The 21,253-nt window shown below is 44.5% G+C and overlaps 1 protein-coding gene across 1 annotated transcript in view; it reads right to left on the bottom strand.

The window, feature by feature from the left end:
* ptc (protein patched) overlaps positions 1 to 21,253 on the bottom strand; it is a 130,707-nt gene that overhangs the window by 52,042 nt on the left and 57,412 nt on the right. Inside the window, exons 3-5 of the mRNA XM_080286278.1 lie at positions 19,443 to 19,632; positions 8,001 to 8,070; positions 6,077 to 6,174 (exon numbers count right to left, since the gene is read on the bottom strand). Of these exons, the coding sequence (XP_080142404.1) occupies positions 6,077 to 6,174; positions 8,001 to 8,070; positions 19,443 to 19,632 (358 nt within the window). The remainder of the gene's footprint in view (positions 1 to 6,076; positions 6,175 to 8,000; positions 8,071 to 19,442; positions 19,633 to 21,253) is intronic.

Genomic DNA, 21,253 nt, shown 5'->3' with positions numbered 1-21,253 from the left:
TTCCTGCCCACTGAACGTAGATAACCCACCTACACGCCCATTGCACCCATGTACCCACTCACCCAAAGCACTACCCACTTACAAACTTACCCACTTACACCACATCTCACCTACATAACCACCCACTTACACCACCTCAGACGTACCCAACCACTACACGATAACTTCCCTCACCTACTGTACATACGCCCACTGCACCCACGTACCCAACCACCTATACGCCCACCTCCCCACCTACATACGCCCACAGCACCTACGTAACCACCTAGTCACCCACCCGTACCCTGGTCATTAAATAGGCCCTTTTCCTTACCAGGCAATTCAAACTACCACTACCACCACCACCACCACTACTATCTCCACAACCATCACCACCACCACCACCACTTTCATCACTACCTCCACTGCCACCACCACTATCAACTACCACCACCACTATATCTCCACTACCATCACCTCACCTACACAATCTTATCATCATCATCATCTACCACTGTTAATACTCTTTTCATTAGTCCCTATTAACAATCAGTGTAACATTTCCACTACCTCTATCTTCACTGACGGCTACTACTAACTACCACTATCATCTCCACACAACCACCATCATCTCCTGGTATACTTATTAACCAGTATTAACAACCAGTATCTCTTTTCCATTACTAGCATCATCAAAAACCACAATCATTTCCACACTTAACACTTCTCAATCACAATACTCTACCACTTAACTACTTACAATCATTATCCTACAATCACAGCTGCCACAGTCATCTCCACAGGTCACCTACAAACAATCACCCCTCATCACAATTACTACCACAATCACAATCGTCTACCACTGTTACTACTATTACCACAATCACCACTCACTACGACTATCGCCTATTATTACCACCATCACACTTCTTACAACCACAATCACCTACAATCACAATCACCCACTCCAACCAGCTATATTCCCAACAGCTCTGATACTTTTTTTTTCCCCCTTAATCTTCGCAATTCTGTACTTATCTTGGTTTTTTCCTATACTCTAAAATTACCATGTTTCCTGATCTCTCTCTCTCCCATTACAGGCTAAGTATCTGTACAACCTTAAATTCTGGTTCAAATGAGTTAATCAACGTACTTAAGTTTAGTACAATCATACCTTTAAATTTCTCTCTCTCTCTCTCTCTCCTCCAGTTTCTCTCTTTTTCTCCCTTTTCTTCCATCTGTATTACTCTCTTCCTCCTTTCCTCGTTCCTCCTAATTTTCTGTTCATCCTTCTATGCCATAATTTTTCACAACCCCTAACTCCTTCATAATCAACATTAACTCTTTCATATCTTGTACCTCCCTCCCTATCCAACCACTTCCCTAACTCGCTAATCAAGTGCCATCCTAACCTCTATCAGCTCCCTTTCCCGACTTTCCTAAATTCTCCGTCCCTAGCCAATTCCCCTAACTTTTATTAACTCGCCTCCTACCCTCTGTTAGCACTGTCACTAACCATCTCCCTTCGTAAGACCTTTCGAGCCACTACTTGCCCCCTAATCTAGCAATTACAAAACAAGACTGTCAACTAAATATCATTCTCACTGATAATAATTCTCTTCCTCTTTCCTTAACCCAGCAACTTTCTCGCCCTTCCTAACTTCTATTCCCTAATCAAACACCATCCTCACCTCACCTCACCTAACCCAACCCTTTTCTCATCTACAATAACTCCCTTCCTAACTCCTGTTCCTAACCCAATACAGTATTTTCTCGCCTCTAATAACTCCCTTCCTAACTCCCCCTCCCTAACCTACCAACACCAATTCATTTATACCCCCCCCCTACAACCACCAAGTAACTTCCCCCCAAATCTTCACTCCACCCTCCCTAACCTAACAATTTTCTCACCTCTAATAACTCCCTTCTTAACTCCCCCTCCCTAATCCACCGACACCTTCCCCACTCCCGGCTTTGGATTCATGGGGTGTGAGAATGTGGCAGGCCCATTGGCAGGTGCTATCGCCACATCTCTGGATTCCCACACATCTCCATAACAGGTTCTAAATGCAGTGGTCGGCAGGGTGGATAGGGACCCCAGTGATGAAGTGGCCCTTGCACACCCTTGGGGGGGGTTGAGGAGGTGGCTGGGGTGATGAGGATGGAAGGTGGGAGGGGGGGGAAAGGGGTTGGGGAGAGGATGGAAGGTGTGGGGTTGAAAGGGTTGTTTTTATTATTATGGGGAGGGGTTGACTGAGTTTTTTTTTCTTTACTACACCTATTATACTTATTACTATAAATATATGTCAATACTGCAAGGGTAAATGAAGTTGGTTTCTATCAGCAGAATATCTCTAGTACATTCACCAAGTGCTTCTCTAAGATGGATGAAATTGTTTAACACACACACACACACACACACACACACACACACACACACACACACACACACACACACACACTCTAAAGGAACTAATATGTACAGGCTTTTCATATTATTTCTGGTTGCTTACCTGGTTTCCGGTGCGGGCAAGGTATATCTCACACCCACCTTCCTTGCAATCAACCTTTCCGATCAGCTCCGTATTTACTTATTCCAACTCCCCTTTTACTTATGCATCAGCCTGGTTATGTTCTGGTGGTGTGTGTGGAGAATAAGTCAACTGGGTGTGTGGCATGTGAGGAATATAAGAGGGGTGAGATTTATTTATTTATTTATTTAGTTTACTTTTTATTTCTACAGTTTGCAGTAGTGGAATACGAGGAAGATAGATAGGCAGGTAGGTAGATAGGTGAGAGGCAGGAAGGTAGGTGGGTAGATAGGTGAAAGGCAGGAAGGTAGGTAGGCAGATAGGTAAGGCAGGAAGGTAGGTAGGTAGTTAGGTGAGAGGGAGGATGGTAGGTGGGTAGACAGCTGAGCGGGGAGAAGGCAGGTAGGTAGATAGATGAGAGGCAGGAAGGAAGGCAGGAAGGCAGGTAGGTAGATAGATGAGGGGCACGAAGGTAGGTAGGTAGATAGGTGAGAGGCAGGAAAGTAGGTAGGTAGGCAGATAAGTGAGAGGCAGGAAGGTAGATGGGTAGATAAGTGAGAGGCAGGAAGGTAGGTAGGTAGACAGGTGAGAGGTAGGAAGGTGGGTAGGTAGCTAGGTGAGAGGCAAGGCGGTAGGTAGGTAGGTAGATAAGTGAGAGGCAGGAAGGTAGGTAGGTAGGTAAGTGAGAGGCAGGAAGGTAAGTATGTAGGTGGATACGCGAGGGGCAAGAAGGTAGGTGGGTAGATAGGTGAGAGGCAGGACGGTAGGTAGATAGGTAGGTGACAGGGAGGGAAGTAGGCCGGTAAGTAGGTGAGAGGCAGGCAGGAAGGTAGGTAGGTAGGTGGGTGGGAGGCAACATGAACACGAGTGGAATGTAAGGAAGGTAAGATGGTGGAAGGAGGGAGGGGGGTGAGTCGTAGCACCAAATGGGTACAGCTGGAATTAACATGCCGGGGTGGTCCACAATGTTATACACCACTCTCACCTACTCCAAAACACTTTCTTTTTCCTCCTCCTCCTTCAAATCCTCCTCTTTCTTCTCCTCCTCCTCTTCTTACCATTAAATGAATCATAAATGCTGACACTTTTTTCACTCTGCTCCCACGGTGAAGACATAAGTGGAATATTTCTCTCTCATGCTGATGTATATTTATCGTTCCTCATGCGGCAGAGTACTCCTCATAGTTATCTCTCGTTCATGTTGCGGAATACACCCATGCACAACTACAGTACCATGTGTGTGTGTGTGTGTGTGTGTGTGTGTGTGTGTTGCGAGAATGATCATCAAAACACGTAAAGTGAAGCTGTGTTACCCTTTTCTATGCATCTGCTACACTTGGGTATAATATTCAGGCAAACACCAGAAGACAGTGTTCATCTCAGAGAAACTAAGGCATAAAAACACTTCAAAAACTACTTCGCATAATCCTTTCTTTACTACTGGTACACTGACGAATTTTAAAACGGGTACCATGAGAGGATTACGTTCAATCGAGAAAAATCCTGAGAGTCAGAGAGATAAGGTGGTTGAGGTGAGGAGCCCAGAGCATGTGGGATCAACACCTACTCTGATCACTGCTATTATCGCCTCGCTCACCTCTTATCTCACCACCAATTCTTTTTCGTCTCATCCTCCACCTGCTCTCCTCTCTCTCTATTCTTCTGCCTCTTCATTCTTCTGTGTTAATAATTCTTGTCTCACCTCTTTGCATCATTTATTCCTTTCCTCAAATTCTCTCTCTCTCTCTCACACACACACACACACACACACACACACACACACACACACACACACACACACACACACACACACACACACTGTTCACTATAGCCTCCCAGCCCCCGCCTGCCTCCACTTTTAAAATTCCTCTTCACATTTTCTGCTAAAAATAACTCCTGCTCCCGAACTTATTCTTCCCTCCATCTCCTCCCTCCTTCCTTCTTCACCTTGTATTTCTTCCTTCCTTTCATTTTAACCTCTACTTTCTCCCTCCCTACGTAACATAAAGTTTCCGGCCCCCTCTTCCCTCCCTTGCTTCCTTTTTACCTACCCTCATCAATCATCAATCTCACCACCATCATCATCATCAATCATCACATCATTAATAAGCAATATATTCTCGTTCTTCATCATCGCTGCTTCCACAATCAATCACTATTACCACTACCAGCACCACCAATACAACCACAACCATCTTGCTCACCAACCACCACCACCACCACCACTCCTGTCATCTGCTTTCCACCACCACCAATACCAATACCAACACCTACTTCCTACACTACCACCATCTCCCTCCCCACCAGTCACAACCAATACCACCACTACCATCAGAAAACAACCACCGTCTCCTTTCCACCATCAATGCCACTCACTACCTCTTCCCCCCACCACTCAGACCAACCCCCTTACTCCAATCCCCTCTCCCCCACCTCCCACCTTCCCCAGCCACCCCATCATTACCCCCATGATGGAAATATGGGATGGCGGGCTGGGGTACCATCATGGGAGTGGCTTTAACACTTGCCAGTCGCTCTAAATGCTGGGTGGGAGTTTTTTCTTCTTTCTAATTTTTTTTTCTTTTTTCGATACTGTTTTCGCTACTGACCGTGCTTTCCAAGACGCTGTTTAACTGACACGATCCCTGTAACTACTAACACCTTTAGATGAGTTAGCTTTCCTTAATCTAGTTATTTGGGTATGAATGGTCATCTTGTTCAACTTAGTATACGGGGAACCAGCCTCAAAGTAAACCAGCAACCTGGGATTATATAACCACTCACACCTTTACCTGGCTTACAGTAGTTTTCTTCAGTCTACCTTTGAAGAGGAAATGGATTTTATGCGTACACCCTTTGTAGATGAGGTACCGATATTCAAGAACCATAAAACTACGCACTTCTGACCTGCCTTAGCTTTTCTCTCTCCACCCATATCAGTACAAAACGATATTCTATTTGCCCAAGTATAGGATGAACTAACACCCAAGAAATGTTTATGTGCAGTAGCCATTTTCCTAAGTTTTCAGAGATTTCTAACTCTGAATAAGCACCTGATTCAACAAAATATCAATTCAAAAATACACTTTTTTTTATTTTTTGGTAACAACCTCTCTAAGTCAAAACAGAAACTAGATAACTGTGACTTTCAAGACGCACTTTATGTCATCTTAAAACACAATTATCTATAACACATGAAGGTGTGTGGTATAGATAAGAACTACTAGGCATCAGGGAAAGGGTTATCTATTCCATGACCAGTGTAGAAAACACAATATAAAAATGCTGAAAATAAACAGATAAACAAAAGCATCTACTCGTCCCACTTCTCTCGGCAAAGGGGACAAAAGCGAGATTATGAGTTTCAGTTGAAGAGAAAAGCATGATAAACGCGCCGAATACATCACGCTAGCACAACAATAATCGCACATGCCTATCATTTCATCACTCAAGTATCTTAACTACGGAAGTATAAGTCCAATCAAGGCTACTTAAAGGTTATATACTGAACATAAACGCACACACACACACACACACACGTCCAAACAGTGAGTACAGTGACTTACGGTATGGTGACGGGATATTCCGGGCCAAGCAGTTTGGAGCCCTCCCAGAAGCAGTCCAAGGGGGTGATGATGGTGCAAGGGGTGATGCGCTCCAGGATCTGACCGGAGAAGAGGCAAACGTGGAAGAAGAGGCGCTTATAAGAAAATACAGAATAACAATAATAATAATAATAATAATAATAATAATAATAATAATAATAATAATAATAATAATAATAATAAATCACTTTAAAAATTATCAATAATCCCTTTAAGACAAATGAGGAATTTTTCTTTTATTATTCTATCTAAACGCCATGGGATTTTAATCAACTTGAAAAAGAAACTCAGACTGAAGGGGTTACGGGTATGTCTGGTCTTGTGCAACAGGATCTGACGCAGAGAGAGAGAGAGAGAGAGAGAGAGAGAGAGAGAGAGAGAGAGAGAGAGAGAGAGAGAGAGAGAGACGGGGGGGGGGATTTAATAGGATAGCAAAAACATCATCATCATAATTCATCCCTCATGTAAACACAGGCGGGGGGGTGGAGAGGGGGATTACGGGGGGGGGGCTTCTGATGCAATGTCTGATAAATAACGTACAGCCTCGACTTCTCACGTGTGGCAGGAGCAACTGGGCTACGCTTTTTGCAACACCAGTGCTGGGCGATGGGGTTGTTACACCCCTACGCCAATACCAAAGGGATTTTTCCACCTCAGACTTGTAACCGGTTTTAGTTGCCCTTTACAACACGCGCGGAATACTTGGTCAGCATTATTTCTCCGTATCATAAAAGATGGAAATGACATAATAAACGACTGAATAAAGGAACGAAACAGAGACACAAAACACTCTCTCCTGTGATTATATAAACCATCCATCTATCCATATGTTACAGGGAATTTGTGTAAACAGTAATTTCATGAAATCCTTAGGGAATTCGTGAAACGAGTTTAAATAAAGATGGATCAATGTTAGTCTAATTTAGGCTGCGGTTAGGTTTGGCTGGGATAATCTAGGGATTAGGTTAGGTTATGCTAGGTCAGATTAATTCAGATGAATGCTAAGTTATGTTAAGCGTTCATCTAAACTAACCTAACTTAACCTACCTAACCTAGCCTAAAGTTAACCTAGATTATCCCGGCCTAACCAACCGCAGCCTAAATTAATCTAATCTTAATCAACCCATCCTAATTTAAACTCGCTTCACGAATTCCATGAAATCCCCGGTTACACAAATTCCCTGTACCACATTCATCCAACTCTGCTTACGTTCTCGGATGCAGCACAGCAGATGAGAGTGAAGGAAAAGGATACAGAGAATGAATATAAAAACACATAAGTATACAAAATTATAACCTACTACCATCATGTCCATCCACCTTATTAAACCACTACTTGTGTTCCAGGATCTGACGCAGCACCAAAGAGAGGTGGGGAAGGGGGAGCTGCAAAACACAATATAAAAGCAATAACTGAACTTCATTTACAGTGTGTGTGTGTGTGTGTGTGTGTGTGTGTGTAATTCACCGGTTCGGTCAGGATCACTTGATGGTCGTGATCGTCAGCTTTTACCTTCCCGGAAGGGAGCTGAGAGCTCATATAGTCCGATCTAAGGGCAAGGCTGTGACCTTCACACACGCACACACCCGTCCCCTTGCTCAAGGGGGACAGTAACCACCCACTTCGTCAGTGAAACTTTTCGCAACGTGAGCGAGGCGCGAACTCCCGTCCACCAGTTGGCAAGCGGGAACGTTACCACTACACCAGCGAGCGGTGTGTGTGTGTGTGTGTGTGTGTGTGTGTGTGTGTGTGTGTGTGTGTGTGTGTGTGTGAAAGAGACAAACAGACAGACAGACAGACAAACTGAAAAACAGACAATAATTAGCTGTATTACTAGCGAAAGTGTCCATGTCCGTGTGTGTGTGTGTGTGTGTGTGTACTGACCTGCTCTATGATGTGGTCGTCGAAGATGGGGAAGCTCGGGGCGGAGCAGATGTCCTTGAGCCCCCACGAGCTGTAAGGGGAAAGAATGGGAGAAAGGTTAATACAAGAGTTACAAAAGTAGATAAAATACAAGAGTTACAAAAATAGATAAAAGTTACACCGAATACATACACTTTGCAGTCCTAGGTCCCATTCAGGCGGTCCGGTCATTTCCCCTCGGCGTGATGAAACTCTCTTTATGATCTACTTGCCGCCATATAATTCTACTCAGCTCTGGAGGGATGTACATTACTAAGATGAATATGTACTACTCACAGACGTACAGTAACCGAAAGCAGAATTGTACAGTATGGGTCTGTTAAAGGGGATATGAAAATGCGTGACAGAGAGGTGTACTGGATGTGAGGTGTATATATAATTCAAGGGATGAAGGATGTATTAGGAGAGTGAAGAATCAGGGGTGTATGAGAGTGACAAAGGTGGAGGTTATAAGGCTGTACAAGAGAATGCATGGAGTTGTGGCTAGAGCGGTGTATTAAAGGAAAATGATGTATAATATTACCGTACTTTAAATGAGAGAGAATGAGAGCAGTGTATCAGAAAATGCATGAGGTGTAGAGGGGTGGTAAGGGTGGTCAATGAGAGAATATGAAAGAAGAGGAGTGTATGAGGGAGGTGAGGATGGGTGGATGAGGGGGTGGAGGTGGGGGGTGGGGGGTGGTGTGATCGTGCCGCAGATGTAAACAACGAGGGGACGTGGTACTACTATAAACAAACATGGCCGACCCCACGACACAACACACCACTCACAGAATTCACTAAAATCCGTCGTTATCTATCATATATCTACTATAAATCACTCCCACCACTCCAAAGCATGCCGCCCTCATGTTCTCTCTCTCTCTCTCTCTCTCTCTCTCTCTCTAATTAATAAAACTAATAATAAATCATACGACAGAGGGGCAGAGGGGTGATCAGGACAAGAGGCGTATGAAAGAGAAGGAAAGGGGTTTGGAAAAGAAGGGGGACGAAAAGGTTGGGGCAGAGAGGGAGAAAGAAGAGACGGCAAAAGGAGAGAGAGAGAGGCAAGGAAGAAAAGAGAGGGGGGGGGTAGGACAAGAGGGAGTGAGGAGGAGGGTAGTGGGGGAAGCCAGGAGGAGGGGTGGGGAGGGGGAATGGGGGGAAGAGGTTGGACAAGGGACCCCACACGTAGGCTTCAGACCCCCAACAAACAGATCACAAACACACAAACAAACAAGTGTCTAGTTTCTTCCACCACCCCTCTCTCTCTCTCTCTCTCTCTCTCTCTCTCTCTCTCTCTTTCGTGTTCTCTGACAGATGAGAGAGAAACGCGAAAATAAGCTAAAACAATAATCCCTCGTCTATATATCTATCTATCTATCTATTAATCTATCTATCTATCTATATGTATAATCTACGAATGAATCTGTCTCAAATTTCCATTGCTCTTCGTATCTTCACCTATCTTCCCCTCTTATTTCTTCCTCGTATCGTCTTTCTTCCTTCCTCCTCCTCTTCCCTCTTTCTCCCCGCCTCCAAACACTGAGCTAGCAAAATAAACAGCGTGTGGGGAGGTCCTGATGCCTTTTATTTCTCTCTCTTGTTTCTCACACTCTGGCAGAGAGAGAGAGAGAGAGAGAGAGAGAGAGAGGGGAATGCTTTTATTATCATTATTTATTTACCTGTCATCGCCTTCATTAGCCATTTTCCTGTTAAATTATCCTCACTAAGCAAAACTGATATATTTCATGATTCTTATTTCCTGCCTTCAAATCCTGTGCCAAGCTCCTCTCTTTGATATTATTTTACTGTTTACACGGACTAACGAGATTTACCCACACACACACACACACACACACACACACACACACACACACACACACACACACACACACACACACACATTCCCTCTCTCTCTAATTTCAGGTTCATGAAGTAAACAGGATTGAAGTGAATAATACTACAGAAACATACACAAAATAATACAACAAAATACACAATAGCACATAAAATATATTACAATTTATGTTCCCCCAAATTCCATCCCTCTGCAGCTTTTATCAAGAGTGCTGATACGAGGGCGATACGGCTGATGTTAATGATGCTGGGAGATGTGCAGTCTGGTCTCCTTGTTAATGGTGTTGCGAGAGCCTTCATTAATCAACCACTACTCCTCTCTCTCTCTCTCTCTTACACGCACACACACACACACACACACACACACACACACAAGGTCAGTCCTCTAACAGGTGAATACTTTTTTTCGTTTAGCTCTTCTATATAAAACTATTTGCCTGCCATCCCTCCCATCTCTCCCATTCCATCAAGGTACCCTCCCACATCCAGTCAGTCCATCGTTATGCATCTAACCTACATATTCCACACTATTTTCTCATTACCTTCTCTAATACTTTATCATACTAATCTGCCTGCTATATTAATCCACAGCCTCGTACTCTCCTAAACCCTCTCCTCATCCCCTCCTTTCCCCAAAACACGCCATCATCCTCTCTCATCCCCAACCCGAGACACCCATGATATACTTTCCAATAGCATTTTATTTCTCATGCTCACTTCTGAAATAATGTCCATCCTCGACTCAGTTCCCTTCTTTTCACATCCCATGCCTCCTTGCCCCCTCTCTACCCCTCCGCCACACCCACGCCCTCCCCCAAACATCAACCCCTCCTTTGTCACTTCTCTAAGGGGTGCATTGTTCCCTAGTTTGTCATTAGCCTTTCATTCAATTTCCAATCTGCTTTCAAGAATAACCTACATCCTACCCCTTCTCTACCCTGCCGCCATCCCCCCCACGCCCACATAGCTCCCTCCCCTTCCCCTCCCCACTCCCACACAGCTCCCTCCCCTCCTCCCCACGCCTACAGCTCACTCCCCTCCTCCCCAAGCCTACAGCTCCCTCCCCCCCAGTTCCCTCCCCACGCCCACCTAGCTCCCATCCCTCCCCCTTCCCGGTCACTCCTCTAACGGGTGCATTCTTCCCTCATTTGCCACGGCCTGCCTACGGTCCGCTGCAGTTGAAAGGCTAATTGCAAAACCCCGTGATCGTAACTCCCTGCTGGACCCCGGGACCCGCCCATAAACACAATCGTAAAGCTGAGATTCGTTCCGGGGGTTTGTGAGTGAGGATTGTGAGTCAGGACTGTAAATGAGGGTGGTGCTGGCTGGTTGTGAGGGAGCAAGGAGAGAGTGAACGGGATGAGGGAGCGAGGGGAGAGTGAACGGGATGAAGAACAGACTGAGAGGGGAATGGATGTCTGCATGGAAGAAAGTGTGAGAGGAATGGATGTGATGAAAGGGTAGGATGCAAGGGAAAGTGTTTTACAAGGGATGGATGAAGTATGAACTGGGAGGGGGATGGATGTGAAAAAGATGTGTGAGTGAGAGACAGGTGTAAAGAATGAGAGGGGGATGGATGTAATTTGGAGGTGGAATGACAGGCAAGATTACTGGGATGTGGACGAGGCACTGCATTATGTATGAGAAAAAATACAAGAACGGTGAGAGAGACAGGTGACCACCCACCTTCACCCACACCCACGCACAGACCGACATGGAGATCTGTACAAAAGACACCACAGGAATTACTATGAACTATTCTATCATTACTCTATAGAAAGAAGGATTGAAGATGTATGGTTGAAGACGAAGGGATTGTGAGAGGGATTACAAGTAGCAGGCAACACAGGAAAAAGTGTGGAATATAATAAGAGAAAGGCTGGGAGACAGACTGGAAGTGTGAGCTTGCTAACAATATTTGGGGTTGATGGAATGTCCACAATGAGGTAAGTGGAAGATTCAGGAGGCGTTTAGAAGAGTAGGAGTGATATGAGATGCAAGAGGGAGGAGTAGGGTATTGTGGAATGGGTGTGGGGGGATGTGTGAGATGGAGGCCGAGGTGTGAGAGGATGGAGAGAAAAATAGAGAGGGTGAGGTAATGTGAAAGGGAGAGAGCTGGCATGAGTGCAGGGAGGCAAGTAAAAGGAACGAGGGGACTGGCTTTTAACCTGGTGTGTCACGGTATAAAAGGGTAGTGTTGGTGCAGTGCTGACCCCTGCCCTGCCCTGCCCTGCCCTTTCTAGTCTTGCCTTTTTCTATGCCCTGTCTCATCCTGCCCTTTCTTAACCTTTCCTACTTCTGCTGGGTCCTCTCTAGCGCTGCTCTGCCCTTCCTTGCCCATCTCCTCACTTCTTCTCTGCTACCTTGCTCTATCGTTCTCCCCCAAGTCAGTCCTACCCTTCTCTGTCCAGCCGTGTCTTACTGCGATTTGCTGTGCCCTTCTTGGCCCTAGTCTTTGTAGTAGCGTCTCCTCTCGCTCTTTCATTCGTCCCTCTCCATCCTGCTCACCTTCAGTGATATATGTCTCACATGTGTCCTGCCCTGCACTGCCCTTTTCCCCCCTGTCCTGCCTTTCTTTACCCTACCCTACCCTATTCTAACCTACCCTGCCCTGCCATGTCCTGCGCTGCCCTGCTCTGCCTTGGACCGTCCTTCCCTGCCATGTTCAGCCCTGTGCCTCCCTTACTTTACAACGTCCCCAGATAGTTCCCTCCCATCACGCCTGCTCTGACCAGCCATTTCTTGCCTGGCCATGTACCTTCATTGCTCTACAGCGTCCCTCCCTAACCCCCCCTCCACAAACATCCTCCGTCCCTCCATTCCCCTCCTCCCCTCAGCCCTGTCAATCCCCGACTTAACTCCACACAGCACCGGCCAGTCCTGTCTCTTCCTTGTACCACACTATGTTCTGATACCTAATCCTACCCCGCCCTGCTCTGCTTTACTTTAACCTAACCTCGTCCTGAATGCTCATCCCTTCTTCACCTACCCTGCCACACTCACCCTGCCTGTTCTCAACTTCCCGAATCCTACACTGCCCTGCCCTACCCTGTCACGCCCTGTAACATCTATTCCCTCTCATTATCCTACCCTGAACCTTATATCTACCCTGCCCTGTTCATACCCTGCTCTACTTAGTCCTATTCCTGCTACAGTCCCCCCTACCTCTCCAACCTTAATACCCACCCTGCCTTCCCACGACCTTCCTTGTCTATTTAACCATCTTACCCACTCCCCTGCCCAGGCCTGACCATCCCTGCTACAAGCCTCCCCATTGCTTATTCTACCTCCTCATCATCCCCCTCTCCCTGCCCCGCCCAGACCGTCCCTGCTATAACCCTTTTCCCTGCCTATTCTACCTCCTCACCCCCCTTTCCCATCCCCACCCCGACCATCCCTGCTTCCCCATCCCCCTCTCCCTGCCTTGCCCTGACCTGACCATCCCTCCAATAACCCTTCTCGCTGACCACTCTGCCTATCCCTTGCCCTGCCCTGGGTGTCCCTGCTTTTACCCTTCTCCCTACCTATTCTACCTCCCTACCCGCCCTATCCTTGAAGCCCCGGCCCTAATCAAGCGAGACTAATGGCACACACCTGGAACTGCAGCCGCAATGATCCCAAACTGTAGCATCTCCCACGCCAGAGAGACCTGGCTTGAGATGCATAAATTACTTCAGGTATTTCCTTACTTGGATTTCTAACCTGATCTCTGTGTCGGGAATTGCTCAAGCGGAAGAGTTATCCCCACGTATGAAAGAGCTGTTTATTCAGTAAGATAACACAATTTCGACCCGACTTGGCTCTCTTCCAATGAACTTACGAGAATTTTCCTGTCGTAATAAGGATTAATTTTGGGCTGGAAGGACATGGTAAATCAGAATGCATACCCTTCTCATCTCTTGTCTTTCCTATCAAAACAAATCCGAGTTACAACAGGAGAGTGATCATAAATTGTTTGTGAATCTCATCTTCGGGGTAAAAACCAAGCGAGTGAGAAAGAAAGCAGAATCCAAGACATTCTTAACCCTCTGGCTTTTTTTTTAGGGGAGGTAGAATAAAATCGTGTCCAATTAGCTGGAAAAATTATATACTACAGTTTTTATTTCTCATTCAAGATAGATAGATATTTTAATAAACAGTTTTGCTGCACAGAGTACTTCTTGAATATAATAGTTGGCCGTAACAGACACAGGCTTCGTGGTTCTCAGACATAAGGTTGGTCTCTTCTCTACCAAGGCTTCTTAAACTCTAGTCACCTCTGGGCCAGTATTCTCGTTGGCTGAGGAAGCTTACTAACACATCCTCCTCTGCGATTTTTTCTACCAGCGTGCTACACCTTACTGTCCTGTTCTGTGTTATATAAATCCTTCAAAAGTCGCCATACTCTGCAGAAATAACGCACAAAAAGCTATTAACCACCCACATCCCGAAATAAACAGCAAAGGAACATGTGTTAGGGAGCCTCCTTACCCGACCAGAATACAGGACACTAATATTCACCTCAAGAAAGATCTCGTGACCAAGGAACACCACAACTATACTTATTTTACTCTAACTTGATCCAAAACTGCCATCTCTCCATCTGGAATGCAAAGATTTAACAACAGATTAACACCAGATTCCGGTGCTAGTCACGAAGAAGTGTTATGGAAGGCACTTAGAAATGTAGCTTTGCGTTTTTCTGCCACTGAACTACGTGAAAAGAATCTGCACAGGGACAATAATCCGGGCCGAGTAAAGCAAGTATAGTCCCTTCATTACGACGATTTTCACTTTTCTTCACACTTCCGTCACTGGATATTATTACCTTAGTTTAGGGATTATATCTTTTGAGACACCAGAGACCGGGTAGCACGACCAAGATATCGAGCACCTTAGAAGAGAAGAGAAGAGAAAAGGCGATGTGGCAATGGAAGGGGAAGAGAAGAAGATGGAAGGGAAGGGAAAGAAAGGGAAGAGCAGGGATGAGATGAAAAGATAAAGGATGAGAAAAGAGTAGAGAAATGAGAGGAAGAGAAGAGAAGAGAAGAGAGGAGGAGAGAGTACAGGAGAGGCGAGAAGAAGACAAAAAAGAAGATACAAGGGGAGAGAAGAGAATAAGAGCAAAAAGTTAACAAAAACATGGTAAGGGAAGGGAGTACAAAGAGAGAGAGACAGACGACCGCAAAATGAAACTTCACACAGCCAGGGACCTCACGGCGATACTTGACACACCTCAGGAAACCAAACCCCGACACCACATTCTCCCGTCCGATACCTCAACCCCTGGGAGGCAGACCCCAAAGACCCGCAATACTCAGGATGAGGAAGCAAAGAAAAAATAACTCCAGAAAAGATCTCAAGCCTTAGACCAAAGCTGAATTAACCCCACAAGACCAAACCCTCGAAGATCTGAGAAAAACAACAGCAACAACAACTGACCCCATACCAGACTCCAGACGTCCATATTCCCGAACCCAGAAAAGGTTATTATCCCAGACCATCATACCCCAGAACATTTGACACACAAATCTAAGCCCCCTTAATATATATATATATATATATATATATATATATATATATATATATATATTATATATATATATAGATTGTCAACCTTCACCATCCGAGACGACTGGCAAAAGAATAAATCTCAAGAAGCACACTCTCGTACATCCCAGATGACCAGTAGATACATCAGAATTTAAAACCCCAGAAAACCACAAAAACACCTGAAGAAACACCTGACTCAAAACGAACTCAAAAGACCCACTCCAGACCTCTGACGACCTCGGGACCCACTCTTGAACAACCAAAAAGTCCCACGCCCCTAAACACCCCAGAAAGAACCATAAAAAGACCCATTACACCATCTAGGATCCACACCCAAGACCCTGGAAAAGCTAGAACACCCACCCCAGATCCCAAAGACCCACAGACACCCAGAAAGACCTCAAAGACCCCCTAGAAAGACCCCCCAAAGACACCCCAGAAAGACCCCCCAAAGACACCCCAGAAAGACCCCAAAGACACCCCAGAAAGACCCCAAAGACACCCCAGAAAGACCCCCAAAGACACCCCAGAAAGACCCCAGTGGCGGTGTCAGTCCCACCTTCGCCACGCTGCCTCCTTCAACACGTGTGACCAATCGCACCTTTTTTACACCACCTGTTTTTTCTGCACGCCTTCGAATCTCCGTCTAATGCAAAACAAATCGCAAAGTGCACGTAAACGATGACTCGGGGGTAAGGGCGGCCTGGATGGGGCCACGGAATTCCCTGCTTCTTCCACTTATTCTTCGTCTTCTTTCTGTGGCCTAGACGGCAGGTAGGCAGAGCTGGGTGTGGTACAGGTGTGGTCTGGTTCTGATCACAAATGGTACAACTTTCTACCTGGACGACTATCACCGGTAGAATTTAAAGTGGTATATATAATCCTCAAGACTATTATCATCATCATTATTATCATCATCATCTTAACCCATTCTTAAATGGTACGATCCTTGACTGGTATAATTTACATTGATACATACCACCCTCAAAATCTCATAACTCGGGCGGCTCGCAAATGATCCAACTAACTGGTATCATTCCTACCTGGCAAGACTGGTATAACTCACAACTGGGAATGTACCAAGAAAATATACCTGGTACGAGCCTAGTCACTGATGCACAAACAAATATTAATCAGTTCGTAGATGGTCTATTGCGCTGGAAGTAATGGGTGGGAGAAAGAGACAGGTCAGAGCTTGAATTATTTATTTTTTCTAACGTTTCGGACAACACAGAAAACCCGAAACGTGAGGGAAAAATAAAGACTTCAAGCTCTACCCCGTCTCTCTCTCCCACCCAGCATTTCCGTAAATCACTTCCCCGTCTTGGCTATGTTTTTTCTAGGAGGAACGAGACAAGAGAAGTCAGTGCTCTCCAGGAAGAAGGAGGAAAGGGGAGAACCTAATCTAGCATTCTCAACCTTGGAAGAAAATGGAAATGGGTGTGCCTACTCATTCCCAATCTGCCATTCTCAGGTCTGGAAGAAGGAAAGAGGAATATCTAATCTTTCCCAAAATCCCTTTCTCAGCTAATCTTTCCCAAAATCCCTTTCTCAGGTAATCGTTCCCAATCTCCCATTCTCAGCTAGTCTTTTCCAATCTCCCATTCTCAGCTAATCTTTCCCAATCTCACTTTCTCAGCTAATCCTTCCCAATCTCGCATTCTCAGCTAATCCTTCCCACTCTCCCATTCTCAGCTAATCTTTCCCAATCTCCCATTCTCAGCTAGTCTCCTAATCTCCCACTCTCAGCTAATCCTTCCCAATCTCCCATTCTCAGCTAATCCTTCCCAATCTCCCATCCCCAGCTAATCTTTCCCAATCACACATTCTCAGCCCTGGAAGAGGAAGGAAAGGGGAGTGTCTAATCCTTCCCAATCTCACGGCATAAACAAGATTTTAGTGAGAGGGGAAAATGGGAGCAAGTTATTCGGTGACTCAAGTAAGATATAGTGCAGGGCAAGTGGCTTTATACTGCTACGTTAATGGTGCTATGCCGGGTTTATTGTACTCACGTTTAAGTGCATTTGTCTTTCTGCTCAGTACCCTAATTTATATCTTGACGTTTAACCGCTTTCACATGGGGAGGAGAGAGAGAGAGAGAGAGAGAGAGAGAGAGAGAGAGAGAGGGAGAGAATCACTTAGATACAGTCTTCATTAACCCCTTCCCTGCCAGAGATCAATCCTAAGCTGCATAAATTCGTCTGTTCAGTAGCCAGAAGAAAATGTAATAAATAAATGAATAATTGCGTCATCGTAGTGAAAGGATCAAACATTACTAAACACATATAAACACTGGTGATAAAAACTGGTACTAAAAATGCGTATTAAATGCGACTAAACACATTAAGTTATTGCAGGACGAAAGACAGAATAGATAAATAAACCAATTAAATATTACTGAACACGAACAAACCCTCAGAGTAAACAGCTGCACACACACACACACACACACACACACACACACACACAATTTAAACCGCTGAACACGAACAGTCCAAATTACACACACACACACACACACACACACACACACACACACACACACACACACACACACACGCACACACACACACAAAACATACATTAAATTACTGCAGGTCGCCAGTTCCACCTACACCCTGGTGAACCTGACAACACTCCGCAAGATGGCTTCCCCCACTTTTTTTTTTATTCTCAAATCCACAAAATATAATGAAACGGTGTAACCTGGACATGACTCCGGTGAACTGGGGCTTTCTCTCCCGGTACCAGTTATTACCAGGGGCATCCAGTGGTCCTCTCCCCACACTTACGGCCAGGTGGGGCCATGAAACCCTTTCAGTACTAACACGTCTTCATTTTAATCTAAGTAAACTCTCAGTACCATGACGTCTTAATTTTAATCTAACCATACCCTCCGTACCATGAAGTCTTAATTTTAATCTAAGTAAACTCTCAGTACCATGAAGTCTTAATTTTAATCTAAGTAAACTCTCAGTACCATGACATTTTTAACTATCTCCAGACGATTTTACTCAGCCCAGCGGTCTTATCGAACTGGAGGGGTTGGAGATAATCTTTAATAACCACCTTCATTACAAGAAATCGCCGCTAAACTGAATAAAACAGTCTGGAATGATGAAAAGAATAAAAAAATAATACTCGTCCTCGTGGTGAAGATGTTAAATGACCTTAGTTACCTGTGTCTCCTAATTAACCCAATAATTACACAAAAAATCTCCACTCAATCGCATAAAAACCTGGAGTTAGGAAAAATATAATAAAAGATGTCCTCGTAATGAAGGTGCTAATGACTCTGGCTACCTGTGTCTTTCTCCAGGTGAGTTATAACCCAAAGCTTTAGTGGTATTCTTAGCCAGGTGGCAATACTTCAGGTAGCACCCCAAATATCTTTACCTCTATCACCACTCTATCTCATGTTCTAAATATACATAATTCTCTCTCTCTCTCTCTCTCTCTCTCCCAAATATAAATATCATAATAAGGGCAACCATCTTAAAACAGGAAATTCAAGCCACGTTTCGACCTGGAGACCTAAATATAATCTTTACTGACAAAAATACCTCCAGCAAATTCCATTCACCTAACACTGGCTTACACTCTCATTAACTTTCACTGCAGAACCCACAAAAATAACATTACTACGCCAATAAGAGGCTACAGGATTACTTAAGATTATGCTCAGTTTTAAAAATAAGCTTAGGATCTTGAAAAAAAAAAAAAAAAGCTTGTACTGTCAAATATGTAATTTGATACCCGGCAATAAGCTGAGAGAGAGAGAGAGAGAGAGAGAGAGAGAGAGAGAGTCGCATACACTTAACACACAAAAACAAACTTCAAGACTAATCAACACGAAAAACAAATATACCTGACAGCATTCTCAAATAAGAAAGTATTTTTTTATGTTCCAAAATATGACCCAATAAGATTTCTATTATAAGGAACACAGGTATTCATATATAGACTTAACTAAAATTCTGATAAAGGTTGTTTTTCCTTCTATTCGTCAATTAAAAAAAAAATTGTACTCACATATCAAACATGTCGACTTTAACTTTGGTAGCTGCGGTGAGGACGGCGGCGTGGGCGAGGAGTGCCCTGGGGTGAAGCACTGAAGCCCCCTCGTGTTTGGGCGTCAGGATCACCATCTGTTGTGTGGTGCCAGAACCCTCCCCCACGCTGTCTCTCACGTACTGCAGCTCCTCCTCCAGCCGCCCGCCCTCTGTGGGGAAGAAGGGGTGCTTGGTTAGGGTGGTGGAGGAACGAGAGGGCTGGTTAGGGAGGCTGGGACGAGATGGTTGGAGTGGTGGAGGGTTGTGGATGGTGATGTGAATGATGAGAGACACAGGTTTTGATGACGGTGATGATATGGGTGGATGTGGTGTGTGTGTGTGTGTGTGTGTGTTTGTGTGTGTGTGTGTGTGTGAGGGTGATGTGAATGACGAGTAATGATGGTGGTGGTAAGGGTAGTGGTGATGAGGGTGCTGATGACGCTGTGTGTGGTGATGTGATTGGTTAAGATTGTGATGCGAGGGAGTATAATGGTGAGGGAGAGAGAAGGGGGAAGCTGGTGTGAATGCAGGGTGATAAAGCAGTATCACATTAGAGAAAAGGTGGTGGTGATGGCGTGAGTGCTGTGAGTGAGACGGTGGTGAGTGGGTGATGAACAGCGGTGGAAAGTGTTAAGGTGATGAGAGTGTGGTGTGACGAGAGGCGTGGTTCCGGTCAATATTTCTACAACACTTTATACTGAAACACTTACTAAAATCTCGCTCAATTAACTACTCAAATTTAACCTCTTCAATATGGACACTTACTTTTAATTTTTAACTATGCTATGACCAGACGATTATTATTTTGCTTAGGAGAGATAATGCCATCAAGAACCCTATTAATTAGAGACGGTTTTCTTGGGGTTTAAAAAATCGTCTTAAGGTGGCAAGAATACACACACACACACGAGAGAGAGAGAGAGAGAGAGAGAGAGAGAGAGAGAGATCCTCATGACGCATAAAGAGATCATGACCCTACCTGCCTGATAAAGATAGACGTGACTGCTAATGAGGGTTTATGCGACACTTAAGCAAAAGGTGTTTCGAAATCTAGACGCTTAACCCTGATGAGGCAGAGTGAGTTGGCGGAACACAGGTAAGAAATGATGGCAAGGTAGAAGTGTTAAGTGAGAGGGGTGAGGGTAGTAAAGTAAGAGGAGGTGGGGGCAGTAAAGTAAGAGGAGGTAAGGGCAGTAAAGTAAGAGAGGTGAGGGGTAGTAAAGTCAAGCACAGGTGAATTATAAATGTCATCGTAATAGTCATAATTTCTGCATATTATGGACTGGAAATAATATCCATAACTTTTATATATTATCGCCTGCAAGTAATATTCAAAAATTTACATATTATCAGCTGGATATACGGTAATATTAACAAAAATTTACATATCGACAAGAAATAATAGTCACAATTTTACATATGTGCAATCAGATATAATACTCGCAAATAATACAGATCATCAAGTGGAAATAATAATCAAAAATTTTACATAACATCGACTGTAAATAATCATGATATAAACACACTGAACCCCTTCAGCCAGAGAATGTTTTAATATCCTGCTAAATGCTGTAATATCATACTAAATGTTTTAATTTCATACTTACGACTTAGGACAGTTTCTTTCAGTTCACGGGAAATAGACGGTAGTAAATCTATTAAACAGGACATATAACTCATACAACTACGTGAATATAACAATCAGTCGGTACAAAGAATACAATAATACACAAAACAATAATAATGAAGAGGATGCATAGAATTCTAATCTACAACTAGCTACCGTAATTT

The sequence above is a fragment of the Coenobita brevimanus genome, chromosome 110 (assembly GCF_032717465.1).
Source record: "Coenobita brevimanus isolate Jiangsu-jjx chromosome 110, ASM3271746v2, whole genome shotgun sequence".
Classification (NCBI taxonomy): domain Eukaryota; kingdom Metazoa; phylum Arthropoda; class Malacostraca; order Decapoda; family Coenobitidae; genus Coenobita; species Coenobita brevimanus.
The sequence above is the reverse complement of the archived record's forward strand: the minus strand, read 5'-3'. Positions and strand labels throughout refer to the sequence as shown.